Source organism: Gopherus evgoodei, chromosome 4 (genome assembly GCF_007399415.2).
Source record: "Gopherus evgoodei ecotype Sinaloan lineage chromosome 4, rGopEvg1_v1.p, whole genome shotgun sequence".
NCBI lineage: Eukaryota > Metazoa > Chordata > Testudines > Testudinidae > Gopherus > Gopherus evgoodei.
Window position 1 is genome coordinate 14,639,223 of NC_044325.1, and position 17,955 is coordinate 14,657,177.

General features: G+C 40.1%; 1 protein-coding gene across 5 annotated transcripts in view; it reads left to right on the forward strand.

The window, feature by feature from the left end:
• The window catches only part of LRRC9 (leucine rich repeat containing 9), an 86,166-nt gene extending 71,360 nt beyond the window's left edge, over nucleotides 1-14,806 (forward strand). For 4 of the 5 annotated variants that reach the window (XM_030558498.1, XM_030558501.1, XM_030558499.1 and 1 more), the window contains 3 exons: nucleotides 7,936-8,119; nucleotides 8,767-8,941; nucleotides 13,788-14,806. In XM_030558498.1, coding sequence (XP_030414358.1) covers nucleotides 7,936-8,119; nucleotides 8,767-8,941; nucleotides 13,788-13,827 — 399 coding nt within the window. In that variant the 3' untranslated portion in view covers nucleotides 13,828-14,806. Of the gene's footprint in view, nucleotides 1-7,935; nucleotides 8,120-8,766; nucleotides 8,942-10,060; nucleotides 10,566-13,787 lie in introns of those variants that run through there. The other variant, XM_030558500.1, reaches the window with a different exon arrangement.
• The last annotated feature ends 3,149 nt before the right edge of the window (nucleotides 14,807-17,955 follow it).

The following is a 17,955-nucleotide window of genomic DNA, read 5'->3' on the forward strand; positions in this document are numbered from 1 at the left end:
CCTCCCCTTTGATAGGTAGTTTCTGTTTTTCTAACCAGCCAGCTCATCCTCTATCAGCTTTGGGCAAAAAGTCCTTTTGACTTGCCTCAAGGACAGCATTCTAACCACCAGCAATCTCCCTCTCATATCCCCTTTCTCTGGGGACAGACTGTCTCACTTTTGCTATGATTGGGAAGCCCTAAATGGAGGCAAATGGGTCTTAAGCACTTTGAGAGTGGGACTACTATCGAAATTCCTCCCATCCCTTTTCAGGGATCCATCTAAAAAATTGTTACTTCATCAAGAACTTCAAAGGTCATAGAAGAAGTCCTTCTTCAAAATTGGGGGATGGTGTTTTATTCCCGGTAGTTTCTGATCTCCCAGTTGAAAGGCGGGGTCTGAAACCCATACTTGATCTTTGAAATGGCAACGAGTACGTCGTGTATATTAGGTTTTGTATGGTCACCCTAGTGACCCTCCCTTCTCACCTGCCCCTTGTTAGATCACAGTGACTGATTTGCTGCCCTCAGTCTTCAGGACACCTACTTCCATATGGCACGGTTGCTGAGCCACAGGAAGTTGCTGAAACTTGTAATAGCAGACCAACATTAGCAATACACAGTTCTCTCCTTTTGCCTGTCCTCTGCCTTGCATGTATTCACTGAATGCCATATCTCAGGAGGGAGGGAATGTCTTCCTTAATGGGACTATTTGCTTGTGCAGGGCAAATTGGAAGACGAAGTCCTTAGTCATGTCCAGTTTATATCACGTCTCTCTGATCATCTGGGACTCATCCTATACAAATGAAAATCCACATTAGTTTCAACACAGAAAATAGAGTTCATTGGGTCCCTACTCGATGCCACAAGTTTGTTGGCTTTTTTCCTGAAGGAGTGGTTTCAAAACGATTCACCAGCTATGCCTGTGGTCAAATTTTGCCCCCTCTCCACAGTCTGAGTATGTTTGAAGTTGCTGCTCCACATGGCCCCTTGTACTTATGTTATTTGGCATGCGAGCTTGTCTCCATACTCTTCAGGGAAGATTAAAATCGGTTTTAATGCCCAAACTGTCATTCTTTTCACATTCTAGGTTGGGTGCCTCTGGCAGTCCTGGCATCCGTAGAGCAGCAGACAGATCAGAGCAATATTTGTGCAGTTGTACATTTTGCTCATTTCCACCCCTCCCTACCCCCAAACACAACCATAGTTAGGTTTGTCTCGATGATAGGCTGATGTGCATATCTGGGGACATTGAGAGCCCAACCTTTGTGGAAAGAACAAGAGACATAAGAACATATGCCAGGTGCCCCAGAGGGAATGAAGAGGTAATCAAGTGATCCATCCCTGTTGCCCATTTCCAACTTCTTGGAACAGAGGCTAGAGACACCATCCCTGCCCATCCTGGCTAATAGCCATTGATGGACCTATCCTCCATGAATTTATCTAGTTCTTTTTAGAACCGTGTTACAGTCTTGGCCAGGGATAGGCAACCTATGGCATGGGTGCCGAAGGCGGCACGCGAGCTGGTTTTCAGTGGCACTCGCATTGCCCAGGTCCTGGCCACCAGTCTGGGGGGCTCTGCGTTTTAATTTAATTTTAAATGAAGCTTCTTAAACATTTTAAAAACCTTATTTACTTTACATACAACTATTGTTTAGTTATATATTATAGACTTATAGAAAGAGACCTTCTAAAAATGTTAAAATATATTACTAGCACGTGAAACCTTAAGTTAGAATGAATAAATGAAGACTCGGCACACCACTTCTGAAAGGTTGCCGACCCCTGGTCTTGGCCTTCACAACATCCTCTGGCAAAATGTTCCAGAGATTGTCTTTGCGCTGTGTGAGAAAATACTTCCCAACATTCTGTTAGTTTTCTGAGTGCCACTGCACTTTGAGTAGATGTTTTCAGAGAACTATCCACAATGACTCCAAAATCTTTCTTGAGTGGTATCAGCTAATTTAGACCCCATCATTTTATATGTATAGTTTGAGATTGTTTTCCCATGTGCATTACTTTGCGTTTATCAACATTGAATTTCATCTACCATTTTGTTGCCCAGTCACCCAGTTTTGAGAGATCCTTTTGTAGCTCTTCACAGTCTGCCTGGAACTTAACTATTGTGAGTAGTTTTGTCTCATCTGCAAATTTTGCCATCTCACTGTTTACCCCTTTTTGCAGATCATTTATGAATATGTTAAATAGGACTGGGCCCAGTGCAGACCCCACCACTATTTACCCCTCTCCATTCTGAAAACTGACCATTTATTTCTACCCTTTGTTTCCTATCTTTTAACCAGTTACCAATCCATGAGAGAATCTTCCCTCTTATCCCATGACTACTTACTTTGCTTAATAGCCTTTGTTAAGGGACTTTGTCGAAGGCTTTCTGAAAATCCAAATACACTATATCCACTGGATCATCTCCCTTGTTCACATGCTTGTTGACCCTCCCCCCCCCTTAAAGAATTCTAGTAGATTGGTGAGGCATGGTTTCCCTTCATAAAAACCATGTTGACTATTCCCCAACAAATTATATTCAGCTATGTATGACAATTTTGTTCCTTATATATCATGCTACGTATCAGTTTTCTAAAGCTTTGAGCAATTTACAATGTTTCCCATCCCTTTCTCCTTTTCATCAGGGAGCTTTTCCATTTGTGTATTTACCAACAATACAACACCAATGTATTATGTGAACAAGCAAGAGGAACTCAGTCCAGTCTGCTCTATCAGGAAGCGATTAAGCACTTTTGCATCAAGGAAGACATTGTCCCGATGACCGCTCACTTACCTGGGTCCCAGAATCAGCTGGTTGACCACCTCAGCAGGAATTTCTCCAGAAATCTCAAGTGGTCTGTGAAGAACAGCATCTTGAGGTTGATTTTCAGGGCCTGGGGCATTCCATCTGTTGACCTATTTGCAACAAATGACAACAAGAAATGCTCACAATTTTGCTCTCGGGTGGGCCAGTCCCTGCCCTCTCACTGATGCCTTCTAACTGAGCTTGGGGTTTGTGCTAATCTATGCCTTCCCTCCCACTCTGCTCATTCCTCAGGTCTGTCTCAAACAAACAAGATCACACCAAACTGATACTCATTGTGCCAACCTTGTTGAGATAATGTCAGTTCTCCAATCTACTCAGTCCAACCTCTAAGACTTCTTCCCCTCCTTCTAGATCTTCTGTCAGAACATTGCAGTCAGATGTGGTATCCTGATCTGGGCAGCCTGTACCTCATGGTGTGGATGCCCAATGGTTAGATCAAGCAGAAGAGAGCTGTTCAGGAGACTCAAAGAGCTTGGCTTGTTTAGCCTGGCCAAAAGAAGGCTGCGGGGGAATATGCTTGCTCTATATAAATATATCAGGGGGGTTAACGTTAGGGAGGGAGAGGAATTATTTAAGTTTAGTACTAATGTAGGCATGAGGATGAATGGGTACAAACTGGATATTAGGAAGTTTAGACTTGAAATTAGACGAAGGTTTCTAACCATTAGAGGAGTGAAGTTCTGGAACAGCCTTCCGAGGGAAGTAGTGGGGGCAAAAGACTTATCTGGCTTTAAGACTAAGCTTGATAAGTATATGGAGGGGATGTTATGATAGGATAGTTTAATTTGGGCAATTGATCTTGGATTATCACCAGATAAGTCTGCTCAGTGGTCTGCGGGGAGATGTTGGATGGGATGGGAACTGAGTTACTGCAGAGAATTCCTTCTTGGGTGCTGGCTGGTGAGTCTTGCCCACATGCTCAGGGTTTAGCTGATCGCCATATTTGGGGTCGGGAAGGAATTTTCCTCCAGGGCGGATTAGCAGGGGCCCTGGAGTTTTTCGCCTTCCCCTGCAGCGTGGGGCATGGGTTGCTTGCTGGTGGATTCTCTGCAGCTTGAGGTCTTCAAACCAATTTTGAGGATTTCAATAACTCAGTCCTGGGTTAGGGGTTGTTATAAAAGTGGACGGGTAGGGTTCTGTGGCCTGCCTTGTGCAGGAGGTCAGACTAGATGATCATATTGGTCCCTTCTGACCTATGAGTCTATGAGTCTAAGTTGTGCCTGTTGAACAGTACAAACCAATGCACTGGATCAAACCTACTTGGACAAATGGAAACACTTCTCAATCTGGACTGCTGGTCAGGGAATTTAGCCAATGGAAGCCCAGATTCAGGATGTTTTAGAGTACCTGTTACACTTTAAATTGTCAGACCTTTTTCTCAGCTTTCTGAGGGGCCACATAGCAGTGGATTCGGTGTTTCAACCCTGATCCAAATAAAGGTTTGGGTTTTTTTCCCCCAACTCTGTGGTAGTTAGGTTTCTGAAAGATGTTACTCACCTCTTCCCTCTAATAAAGAACACTGTTCCCTTTTGGGACCTTAACACTGTGCTCACTGCCCTCATGGGTTCCCCATTCGAGCCTAAACTGCTCGCTGTCTCTCTCTTTGACGAAAGATTACCTTTCTTGTTGCACTAACATCTATCCAGAGGGTAAGTGTACTTCAGGCACTGGTGGTAGGACCTAGAATCAAAGAAGAAACATAGAAGATTAAGGTTGGAAGGGACCTCAGAAGGTCATCTAGTCGAACCCCCTGCTCAAAGCAGGACCAATCCCCATATACCTCCATATACCCCGTTTTTCAAAGGCAAAGTAACCTTAAGGCCACATCCAAAATTAACTAAAATGGTAACAAGCAATTCATCTCAACCAAATATTATACTTGCCTTTATATTTTCTGAAGCCACAGTCAAATATAGGTGTCTGTGCTGTGTGTCATTCCTATGGAAGAAAGTCTGTTTGGAAATTTGTTGATTTTATAAGCTTGAAAGTTATGATTTGGTACTGAGTCTGCATGCCACAGGTGCAGCAAATTGCTTAGCTTTAAGTCTCCTGGTTGTCTGGTGTCAGTCATTTTGTTGTAGTAAACCATAATGATTTTTTTATTAATATATGAAGTTATTACAAGAAATGCTCCTGACATAAACTGATTTTTGCATTTTATCCTTTAAAACATCCAAGAACTTCCAGGAATCTATGTGGCTCCAGGACCTTCCTCCCCTCCCACTGAAAGTTCCCCACCACCACCATTGAAATCTGAGACCACTGACTACCTTGCTGCCCATTTAATCTTAATATTTCCTTATGCTCCCCCACCAGTGGGTCTGTATCCACCTGTTGTCTTACACTTGGATTGCACGCTCTGTGAAACAGGGAGCACATTTTCATTTTGTGTTTGTACAGCGCTTAGCACAGGGGGAGCCTGATCCATAGCTGGGCCTCCTATGTGCTGCCCCAATACGAATAATATCAGTATGGTCCAAATAGGAAACTGAGCCAACGTGCATCCCATTGTCCTTATGATCCTGCTAGTTAGCTCAGAGCCATGTAGTGAGAATTCTTTGGTTCCATTGCAGACTAGTGATTTCACATGAATGGGTGCACTTTCTTCAGATTTTTGTTTAATTGATCCATTATTTTCCTGCTGTTCAGAAGGTAGGACACATCCATCCCTACCACAGCGTATGTGTAAAATAGTGAGGAGAGCTAGGTTCATTTCCTAGCTCTGCCACTTACTTGCTATGTGGCTTTATATTGGACAAGAGACTAACCTCTTCATGCCTCAGTTTCCGTGTTTATAAATCACAGTAGCACCACTTTCTCACTTGGGTAAAGCATTTTGAAGTCAATGGATAAAACACTGTAAGTAGTCAGGATTATTATAGGCATCACTATTCTGCTTTTATTGCCCATTAGTCCAACTTTCCCGCAAACACCTCCGTACCATACTGTCCCTTATGTAAGCGAGGCACTCCCCATAATATCTACAAAGACATTATACTCCAATATTCTCCTTTAAACACAGCTCTGCCAGGATACCTACAAAACATGTGGCCGCTGCTTACACTAATCCTAAACATCTCACTGTTGCCTTGTGCTCCTTATCTGCTTGTAGTAATTACCTGTTCTCTCATCATACATTTAGACTGCAAGCTCTTGGGGGCAGAAACCGTCTTTTTGTCATACGTGTATAACATGCTTTATTGTGATAAGGCTCTCATGGTGCTACTGCAATACAAATAATAAAGGTGTCAATTTAATCAAGGTGTAATTGCTTTCCCTGATATTAGGGGTAACATTGATAATAAATCACACTCAATCCAGATACGCCAAAATCCCTGTATATCAGGCTCTACCTTAAACCTGACCATGCAAACACGTGCTAGCACAGACCCCCTTATGGATACACTAGCATGTCAGTCTGTAGGATCAGGGCCTTAGTGAGTTACTTTGCTAGTGAACACATTTCTGCCACTTGAAGCCACAGTCCTTGTATACAAGAGTTCAAGGCACTTGTGGATTGAGTCACTGCAGGTGTAAATGTTTTATTTCAAAACTGACCTGTATTCTTCTACATTGGACATCACTTAAATAAAAACCATAGCAGGATTAGCAAAGCAGGAGAGGTATGTTAAGGCAATATCTTTAGAAGTATCTCTGTTTTATGTTAAGGTTCAATGAAGATGTTATACCTAGTTAGCTAGAACAGAACTGAGCCATTATCTCATTAGGTCATTGAAGTGGAACAACACAAAAGATTTTTCAAGATTGTCAGTTGCATTCTAGTTGTGTTTTTTCAAGTCTTTGTTAGAAAGTAAGCCGTGAAACCGTATGGTGTCATTTAAGTGGAAAAAATGCTTTTGATGTTAAACTTCAAAAGAAATTTTCTCAGACAAAGTAGGTTAGCACCTGGTTTACTACTACTTTAGGTTGTTGGAAAGCTCTGTACATGGTAGACCATTCTTTTTTGTCTTTATGCTTATATTTATCTCCTATAGTTAATGCTTTTCACTATTGAATTGGAGATGGTTTTAATGACGGACAATCAGTCAATTTACATGCATATTTTATAGGGTTTTTTACAATTTATTTCTGCATTTAAAAACAATAGTAAATTTCTTTTAACCAGACAAATGAGCACCGACTTATACGCAGCATAACATTAGACTGTAAGATTTTACTTATGAAACGGTACACATGGATTTATTTATTAATTGGTTGGTATGGTATTATAAATATCTTTCCAACATTGCAATTTTACAGGCCCTCTGTTGATCATCAGTTTACACATTAGATGTATTATTTTTGTATTAATAGCTCCAGTGTACTATTGTAGCTTAGCTCCCAAAGGGCTCCCCAAACTTTATCAATCCCCAGATTTTGTAAACATTTATAATTGTTAATCCATTCCGCATGCACAGCTTCCATTTTTGTGCTACAGTTCAACTGGCAACTAAAATAGAATCATAGATTATTAGGGTTGAAAGGGACCTTGGGAGATCATCTAGTCCAGCCCTCTGCTCAAAGCATGACCAATCTCTAGCTGGCCCCATCAAGGATTGAACTTACAACCCTGGGTTTAGCAGACTAATGCTCAAACCACTGAGCTATCCCTCACCCCCCCATTACTGACTTGAGTCAGTAACCGTAGGCTGACTGCCCGATCCTATAATCCTTTACATAAAGTTTTCCCATTGACATTATTATGATGAATTATTTGTATCACAGTAGTGCCTAGAGGCCCTGACAAATTGGAGCTCCATTTTGCTTGGTGCTAACGCAGACAGTTCCTGCCCCAGAAAAATTACAATCTACATTGACAAGAAAAAAGGTGGGAGAAGGAAAATGCTGTTATCCCCTTTTGAAAGCCGAAAACACAGAGGTTGTCTGACTTGCCCAAGGTCACATGGAGTCTATAACAGAACTAGGAACCTAACAGAGTTCTCTTCAGTCCTAGTCCAGTGTCTTAACCACAAGACCAAAGACTTCTCTCAAAGACTTTTAGTAAGTATTATTTGTGTATAAGGGTTTTTAGGATCATGCCCTAATACAGTATCTATGCAGCTTATGTATTTTGCCTCAATACCAAACTATGAGACCTATTTACTTGCCTTTTGTTTTATTATGTAGGGAATCCCAGCTGCAAACTCCCCTATAGACTCTGGATTTCCTGGATTACCAATTACCTTTTCAAAACATCCTCCCATAAGAGTAACAAATGTGAATCTGCTGGAAGGCATCAACCGTTTATTTGGATCTGACCTCATGTTTCCTCATGTATTTGAAGATCCTTTGCAGAATGAGGCAAATAAATGTGAGTATAGTATTCTGGTTCCTTTCCTTTCCTGAATATAAAATATAATTATATATTTTCCAGTACTGGACATTACATATAGGATAAAATGAATAATTTTAATAAGGACATTTTGACTTGCCAAAGATATCTTGGAGACTGATCTGGAACTAATGGTATTTCAGTTGCATTTAAAAAAAAGATTACATTAGTTCATTCATAGTTGACTTTATTTTGTAGTACTTATATATAATTAAATTTTTGTGCACATCCTACAGATGATTATGAAAAACTCATAGGTTTTCAGAGAAAAAACAAACATTTTTTTTCCTAGTTTTTGTCATTCTTCTGAGTTGTTTCCATTTTGGGGCCTCTGTCAGTCTGAAGAATTTACATAAGAATTATCATATTTCAACTTTTTGGGGTTACTAATTTCAATCTGTGAAAGAAAACTAATTTTGGGAAAAACTGAAAAGGAAAGTGATAGTATGACCATCAAGGTCCTTGTTATGCCTGTTAGGAAGCAATAAGAAAGATACTGAATTCTAGAAGCCTACAGGAAAAGAGGAATGGATGGAGTTCTTGATGATTGGAAATGGGCATGTTGAGGTTTGGCTGGAATACTGTTATTATGTTTGGAGGGTATCCATATACATTTTGTGATTCAGATAAGAAATCTAAGAACCCAGGAATGGTGACAACTAATCCTCGAAGCATCCATGCAGAAATAGCTCTCAGGCAAGTAAAAGGAGCAACAGCTAATCTTCTAAACCAGTTGACACAACAGAGTGGCACTACCCGAACTGCATATGTGCACCAGAACAACAGAGAAAATGACGGCAGGTGAGGCTCTTATCAGCAATAAACATTGTTTTTCCTATTTTTGCTAGCATGATGCCTCCCTTCTTCCTTAATCTGGAGAAGATCTGACTCTTCTTTCCAGGGCTGACAACGTTTTCTTTCCTCCAAAAGATGTGTTTTACTTGGGTCATCGTTCCCCGCTTCTCCTGAAAGATATGTTTTCCTCTGTCCCCTGATAAAGCTCCTAATGTGATTAATAAGAGCAAAAAACATGCAGATGAAAAGGTTTGAGCTAGAACGATGACTCATTTGGCGTGGGATCCAAGCTGATTCTGTACTGTAGCTTGCTCGAGCCTTCTTGTTTCATTTTTTTTTCTTCACAGTTCCTAATTTTTTGTTTACTGTTTTAAAAATTGAATATATCACAGTAGCAGCAGTGAAGAGTGAACCTGTTATTGTGACCAGGAATGGTCAAGGTTAAAAATGATTATCTCAAAATAAAGGCGCGCCCCCACTAACACTTACTACCAAGCACAGTACTTATTACCTTGAGACTACAAGCCTGTGAGACTGTTAATAATAATAATGTGCAATGATTATTTATTTGTATTACAGTTGGACCTAAGAAACCTAGTCACGGAGCAGGACCCCATTGTGCTAGGCACTGTACATAGCAATAAGAACTACACTCGGTAGCTAGTGTTTGCAAGATCAGGGCCCAAGAGAGCATTTGTCTCAGGACAAATTTCACATATTATTGTACCTAAAGATCATACAGTTCTGTGGCAGCTTAAATCCCATTTTGTGTGTCATTGCATTAGCACTACAGTGCACAATCAGTTGAAAGAAAAACTCAAAAGGTGTTACGTAGCAAGGATACTGCCTGTCATACTTTCAGAGTTAATTCCATGCTTTTTCTTACTAGAAAAAATTGCATGAAGATGAAAGATCACATTTAGCCCCTTGTGCTTAAAGAACACTCTCAATCAAAATGATAGGATGTAAAAATAATTGGATAGAAAAATAATACTTCAAAGACAGTTAGCATTAATAGGTCCACTTTGTGCTGACTGGCTCCGGTACTCCTGTAACCTTAGACAACTCTTGGTTTATTTCAAGGTGAGCTCTGGGAGTTTCACACAAACCTATACTTCCTTGCAGGTGGGCTCCCTTGCCTGAATAGTTCCATGCTAACAGAGATGTTCCAGGGCAAATGGTCTGAGGAAATGACCAATGGACATTCATAGCTAATGCATAAAGGGTGAATTTTACCTCCAGTGTGTAGGCCTTTTGCTGCCCCTCTGTGCAGAACTAAATGTCTCCCACGCTATTTAATTAGAATGGTGTTGCTCTGATGTGTGCACTTATTTTTACTTGGAGCAGAAGTATTTTTCACTTAAAGCTGTGTACGTTATTCTTTCCTTGGCACGTGGATTGATTTACACTAGAATAGAGGTCCTTTTTATATTAAAAAAAAAAACAAAAAAAACCAGCCAACCACACAGAGATTGTTTAAATGTCGGAGATGATGTGGGAAGGATTCTGCATTATAGAAATGCCTGCTTTACCTGAAATGGCACATTTGTTCCTAAATTCTCTTCCAGCTCTTTTGCACGATGGCCATGCTTTCCTTGGTGGTTTTCTTTATTCTCTTTATGAAGACAATAAACATATTAAGACCATTTTGTTGTAATCTGCTTACTATTGTAGTATAATTAAGTGACAAAAATACATTAAAATGGATTAAGGGTGAGAGGACATTTCAATAACTTAATGGTGAAAAAACGTTACAGGGATGTTGTAACATCACAAAACCATGCATTGTAAACTGAGGAAAGTCAAATTTAAGGTTACACTTCAAAGAAATCCAACCCTGTTAAGGTAAGAAAAGCACAGTGAAGGCACTATTGCATTATGCAATAGTCATATGATTTTAATATTTGTGATCCTATTTTGGTTCAAACTGAATCTAAAGACATTAGATTTTTTTTTAATATCCCCACACACACACCATGACATCATTACCGGGCATCGTTAAGGTTCTGTGTGTGCCTTAACTGTACATTTCTTAACTTAATGTGTTTAGAGGTCTTTGAAGTATAACCTTAACTGAATTTCCTGGGCTTATAATGCTTGGTTTGGGGATAATTTTTTCACATTTAAATTACAGACACACACCCTTGACCTTATCTCTATTTTACCATAATTTTTTGCCTGGAGATTTTTTTAGTTTTTTTAAGTATATTAAAAATGCCAGACACATACAACAATAAATGATAAACCAAAGAAAATGGGTTTTTAATTTGAAAATTTATAGATCAACTTTAAATCATTTTTTATTTTAACTTATCCGGGCAGCTTCCCAGTATTCCAAAGAAGTCAGAGCGTACCAGCCAGTGAAGTTGTGTTTTATAGCTGCTTTGCATCACCAGAGCATCAGAAAACAGCTGAAGTGTGCTGGTGAATCTGGCCCTTAATTTACAATGGACTGATTGGTTTACAAGGTGTGTGAGTGAGACTGTGCTATGCAAAGAGCTCATGGAGAGCCCAGCCCAGCCCAAGTCCAAAATCACTATGTGTTAAAGGCTTTCCTGTCAATTCCACTGGCTGTGTGCCTCAGTGCATAGGGCTTCCCCTTCTCTCCACTAAAGCACTGCTGCCCAAACTATCCTGCAGCAATAGAGCAGTTGGGACAATTAATCTAGCAATGAGAACTTTAGATACGTGTGTGCAGTCTCCCTCCTACCAATGAGTCATTACCACTATTTGCCTGAACATTAACTGTAGTAGAACGATTGGCTGATTTACCTCTGACACACTAGCGCTACTTAAGAGTTACCTGTGCTGTTGACCTGAGCCATCCATGACCTACAGAATTACAACAATTACAGACAACAAACAGTAATAATTTAGCTTAATTACAACCTAATTTATTCAAATACAGCCTATACACAAGACTTCAATTAATTTTACATATATGAAAAATGTGAAGTGTGTTGTTTTGCTGTTAATATAAGATGGATCAAAGAAAAGACAAAGGATGCTACAATTTTTCAAAGGACAGCGTTTTTAATTTATTTATAAAGTAATAAATAGACTTACTTGTCAATTCTCGAAAATTCATTCTGCAGTCAGAGAGCAAGTGCTGTAAATTTGGGGAAGATGTACCCTATTTTTCATACAAAGCAAAGAGGTTGAATCCCTAATTTAAGTGCAAAATGGAACTTAACCTCAACTGTGAAATCCCAAACAGCACCTTCAAAATATAATTTGTTTCCTATCTTTGTTCCCTAAAGTGGTTGAATATTAAAACATCCCAGGCATCAATATGGCAGGTTTTCAACATTTTATTAATTTACATGTTAGTCTAAAAGAAACTTCATGTAAACGAGATACTGCCAAGTCAATGGGGGCTGCACCTTTCAAAAAGAAAATCAGTACAGCTTCATTTAGATGCCTAGCAGCACACAGCTAAGGTTTAAAATATTGGTTTTTACTTCTTTTTAAGCTAAGGTAACAGTTGGAGACAATTCAGGGCACTATATCCCCTAAGCAGGAGTGGAAAGTCCTATCAGCTGGTCATGGAGGGGAATATAAGTGAATCCCACATTCTAAAGCTGGGTGGGGTTCTTGCAAGTCACATGAGTGGAACATATAATCAGATGTTGAATGTTGTCATTTCTAAGCCAGTAATGGCACATTTCATTTGCTTAACAGCTGTGAACCGGCTAGTCATACGTATGTAGGGTAAAATTTTCAGAAGCACCTATGTCACAGGGTCTGCAACTCACTGTTTGGCTCAGCTGGGGAATTACCTCACCACTGTCCACACCACATCTGGCAGTTGCTCAGCCTGTTACTTCAGTCACTCACCCTGCAGCTGCTCTGCCATTAGTCCGAAGCTGCTGTGCCTCTCCTTTGTGGCTTAGCACTCTGGCCAAGTCATCATCGTCTGCCTCTTCCGGGGTATTCGCCTTCCTCAAAGTCTCAGGCAGTCTCCGACTCCACTCTAGTGGCTGTGTCACTCCCACAGTGGCTGGTAGGGGAACCCAGGCCCATCCTCTACAACATCAGGTTCTAATCTACAGATCCTCGTACTAGCAATTCAGGTCTATCGCTCTTGGACTTTGCTGTGCCTTCCCTGGACTCCTTCCTACTCTGCTGTTCTCAGGCTCCTACTACCTCCTTGCATTAGGGATCGTGACTGTAGGCTTACCTTCCTGCAACCCCATTCCAGCCTCAACTCCTAGGCTTTATAGAAACCCCGCCTGTTCCTGCCCAGGTGAGCTTCCTTCTCAGTCTCATTGCCCCTTAGCTCGCCAGCAGGTGTGATGTAAGGCTAATTGGCCTCTCTTGGCACTTTTAACTGCATCCATGCTTGTGTGAGATATGCCCCATCACAGCACAAGTAGTGAGCTTAAGTCCCAAATTAAAGTCAAAGGGATTTAGGCTCCTAAGCGACTTAAGAGCTTTTCAAAATGGGATTTAGCCATCTAAACCACTTAGACCTTGCAACACTGAGTGAAGCAATGACTAAATACCTTTACAAATCTAGGCCTGCATGATTTAGGTGCTTTTGAAAATTTTACTTATAATCCTTACTTCATAGGATTAGCTATGAAAGTATTCATAGATCACAGAGGGTAAAATCCAGTTCCCAGTGAGGTCAATGGTAAATTTCCTCCTGAGCTCAGCATGGCCAAGATTTCACCCATATAGATAGGAAGGTGATTGTTACCTACGCATATGATAGGAATAAACATCAAATTAGTTGATTTGTTATTGTGCTGTAAAATTGAGAGTTATTGTTTCCATTACTGCTCTAAATTAATTCCTCCTTTATAAAGCTGTCACTATGGTTTGACTTTGTAATGTTTCTTTCTTGCAGGATGCCAGCCAATAGCCCCTCCAGGCCAAATCGAATGTAAACTTCTATAAGAAAAATGGACATGAGTGAAGTATTGATTCAAACTCATCCCTGGTATTATTCCATTGACTTTAGTGGAGTTACACCATGGAAGAATTTGTCCTATTCTGTTTACATTCACAGATGCCAGGGAAAAATTAATAATGATTGATATGAAGTGTGAATTAACTAATTAAGTTCCTACAGTTGGTGGAGCAAACATTCATGCACATATAACATCATGGTCCAAACAATGGATACGCCTTGAGACAAATACTGCTTTCACTTATGCTGATGTATATCCATTGAATTCAGTGGAAAAGATTCCCTGAAGTAATTACTTACTCCAGATTTACACTACTGTAGCTGAAAGCAAAATTTGGTGTCTTCATCTTTTACAGGATTTTTTTCAACAACCTCAGGAACTTTCACAAAAATATGAATCAATTGCTCTTTGATTTAAGTGGATTGGAAAAAATCATAGTATGGTACATCATCTTGCAACAGTAAATGAGAAGGAACAGTATCAGTAGATAAGGGAGCAATCCTGCAAATTCTTACTCTGGCAAAATTCCCATGCAGGATTTGGGCAACTGATCTGAAAATATGACTGTCAGTCTACCACTTAGTTATAATACATGTACCTATTTTATCTACAGTGAGCCTTTCGCATTCACATGTATTTAAGTATAGCCACTGAAGTCAGGAGGAGTCATGCACGTATAGCTGAAGCCAGAATATGGCCTCTAATATTGAGAACCCAAATGTACCTGTTCCTTAACTTTTTTTATTATTTATTATTATTATTATTTATTTATTATTTATTATTTTAAGTTATATTACAGAAATTTAAAATACCAGATGATATCACTAGCATCAGTTATAAAGCCATCAAAATTCCATTAAACTGGTTCTGTTTTTTAAAAACTTAGTATGACTGTTTAAATAATTATTTGAGTAAACTGCCATGTTGCACTTTGAAATTAAAGCAGTGAAAGACATCAGAGCACATGTTTTAATGTAATAAAGTATACCATTCAGAGCTTCATGTAATTTTCACAATACATATTTTACATGTCAGGCCCAAAGTAAATGGTTACTAAAATTATTGCATTTTCTGCAAATGTAATCGGTTAGACCTGTTAATATTTTGGAAATTCTGGAATTTTGGAAATGTGTAATTCTTGAGAATTGTATATCTTAGAAAATGTTTAAAATTAAAATATAATTTTATTTTTTGTTTGTAAGCACTGTAAATGTGTAAGAAAAGAAAGAACTGGTGTTTCTTACAGTTAATTATAAATGAATATATAGCTACTAAACACAAAGACTGCTTATCAGGCCACTACTGTACGTGATTGTGTCAGATAGCCCTTTTTGGTGGCATTTTCCTTTGTTTTTTTGTAGTCATTTTAAAGATGTGCAGTTTGCAGGACAGCCACCAGGTGTCTTTGTTGCACTGTGGATTTTCTAGAGCTTTGCCACAACATATTAGTCGTTTAGAAATTGGATCAGTTTTTGCTCTGTTACACCCATGTAAATCCAGAGGAGCTCCACTGATTTGAGTAGTTATTCTGGATTTACACTGGGCTAAGGGAGATCACAGTTTAGGCCATGCAATTTACAGGGCAGACTGCCGCATCTGTGCGGAGTCAGCAGGGTTCTGCACAGGCAGGGCAGTCTGCCCATGCATAGTAAATTGCAGGTTCGGGGCCTTAGTTACTAGGTAGTGACATATGTTCTATACAGATTTCCATTGTTATTTGTATTATGTTGGTGCCTTGGAGCTCCTATCATGCTGGAGCTATACAAACCTGGGGCTAGAGCCAAAGCCTGTTACAAGCTGTGGAAAGGCCTGTATGGTGAGAGTCCGAGCCCCAAAGAGCTTGCAGTCTGGATGAAGACATGATACACCAGGTGGGTGTAGCAGATAACAAAGAGGATGAGGAGGGGGAGACAAGTGTAGCAGAAATGGGAACACGGGTTACATAGTACATAGACTATCTGTGGCCTTGATCTTGTACCAGTGGTGTCATTGGGAACTTTTGCCACTGACTTCATTGGGAGCAGGAGCAGGTCTGGTGCAGCAGTCTTTCATGGGCATTGTGGGAAAGGTAACAGGGACCTCGGGGAGGACAGGGTACTTGCTTTGGGGTGATCATTCCATCAGTAAGGGCAACATGGAAGAAGATGCTTGAGAAAGGTGGCCACAAGCAGCCACTGAAGGCTGGTGTTGTTAGTGGAACAAAAGGGATGGAAGATGATCATGTAAGTTATGAGAGTGGACAGGCTGTGAAGGGACCAGTAGTTTGTGTTTGATTTGGAGAAGAGGGAGTAATCCCATTGTTTTCAGTCTGACTACTAATGGAGTGAGGTAATATGTACAGGCCTCAGTGTGCCTGGCCCTGTACAAGCACAGTCATTTCCCTGTAAAGATAACAATCTAATGTTAAGGCAAGAGGCAGTACATGGGTTTAACAACAATTGGATGGAGAAGGGGACGGGAAAATGACGGTAACAATAATAATAGCAAATAGTTGTGCATACAGGATATTCAGTACAGATCCCTGCTCTTGGGATGCTCATGTGGACTGTGCACAGGCCGTGAACCATCTGGAAAGCCACAAGTATAACTTTGAATGGAACTGTCCCATTTGTTAAGGCAGAGTCTTGGTGCCCCCAAACAGTCAAAAACTAGGCAGATACCGCAAACTGGTGGTGTGGTCTATAATTCGATTTCACCAACCCAGTAACAAATATGAACTCCTGGATCACTGTAACAGTCTTACCATGGAGTCACAAACAGTCCTCCTAGGTTCTCCAGTCTGTCTTGCCACTCAGTCAAGTTGGACTTAGTGATAAATGGTCATTTACACCAACCAAAAATAAAAAATCACGAAATAATCAGGTTGCTTCCAGTCCCAAGAGACCAATCACTTACCCCAAATCATTTGGTAGCCTAGATCTTACACCAATGACAATGCCTGTAGCCAATCCTATCTAAAGATTTATTAAACTATCTAAAGATTTATTAACTAGGAAAAAGAAATGAGTTATTTACAGATTAAAGCAAGCAAGCATAGAACACAAATGAGTTGCAAACTAAATCCTAAGAGTGACAAATTTGTAGAGATCTGTCAATTCAAAATGTCTTTCAGGGCAAACCTAGGGATAATCCTGGGGAATCTCCCACTTCAGTTTAGAGTCTCTGGCCCTGTGAGAGTTCAGATAGCATTATCATTTTTCTGTGTGAAATATTTTTATATCTTCTTCCCTCAGAAATCAAGCTGATAGCAACAGTTTCCACCCAAGTCCCTTCTTCATGGGGTGGGGAGAAGAATGCACTAATCAAAGTCTCTGATCTTTGATCTTGTATAATGGCTCATTTGCATGTAATAAACAGAATTTAACCTCTTCTTGTTAGAGACCCACATCTGCATTACACCAGGCTTTTCCCTGTTTGATGAGATAACATAGAGGTTTACAATGCAAATGCTTGTTATCACTTTATAACATGGGTTATAGGTGAGTGAGAGCAATACATGCAGCATCCTACAAGCATTGTATAAAACACTAAACACTTTCTATCAAGTTATCTAATATTTATTTTGATAATGCTAACACACAGGTAAGCAAGACTGATTTGCTAGCGCAGACCTGGCCTGATTGAGCAGACAACCCACAGGCAGTTCAGCAAATACTCTCTCTGATTAGATTGCTCATAAAAAATGGATAAACCTCAAAAAGAGCCAACACCGAGGACTTAAAGTCCAACAGTGGAGACACACTTGGTTACCTGGCTGGAGGCACACCTAGTGTTCTGTGCACATCTATCACTTCTTGTAAGGAGAAGAGGCTTACAGAGACAGTGTGCTCAGAGTAGCTTTGCTATACCTCCATTACAGTCAGCAAGCTTAATTCCATTGAAATCAATGGAGTTGCATCTGCTTATGCCAGTGATGGATTTGGCCCACGGAATTCTAGCAGAATTCCACCAGGGATGAATTTGGCCCTGTGCATCCACTGAAGTCAATGGCAAGTTTTAAGTAGTGAAAGAAATGGCCCTTGGTTTTTGTGGCGCCAAAGGTTAAAAAAAAAAAATCTGTTTTCATTGTTAAAAACACCCTTTGCAGCCTGGCTTCCTAGAAAC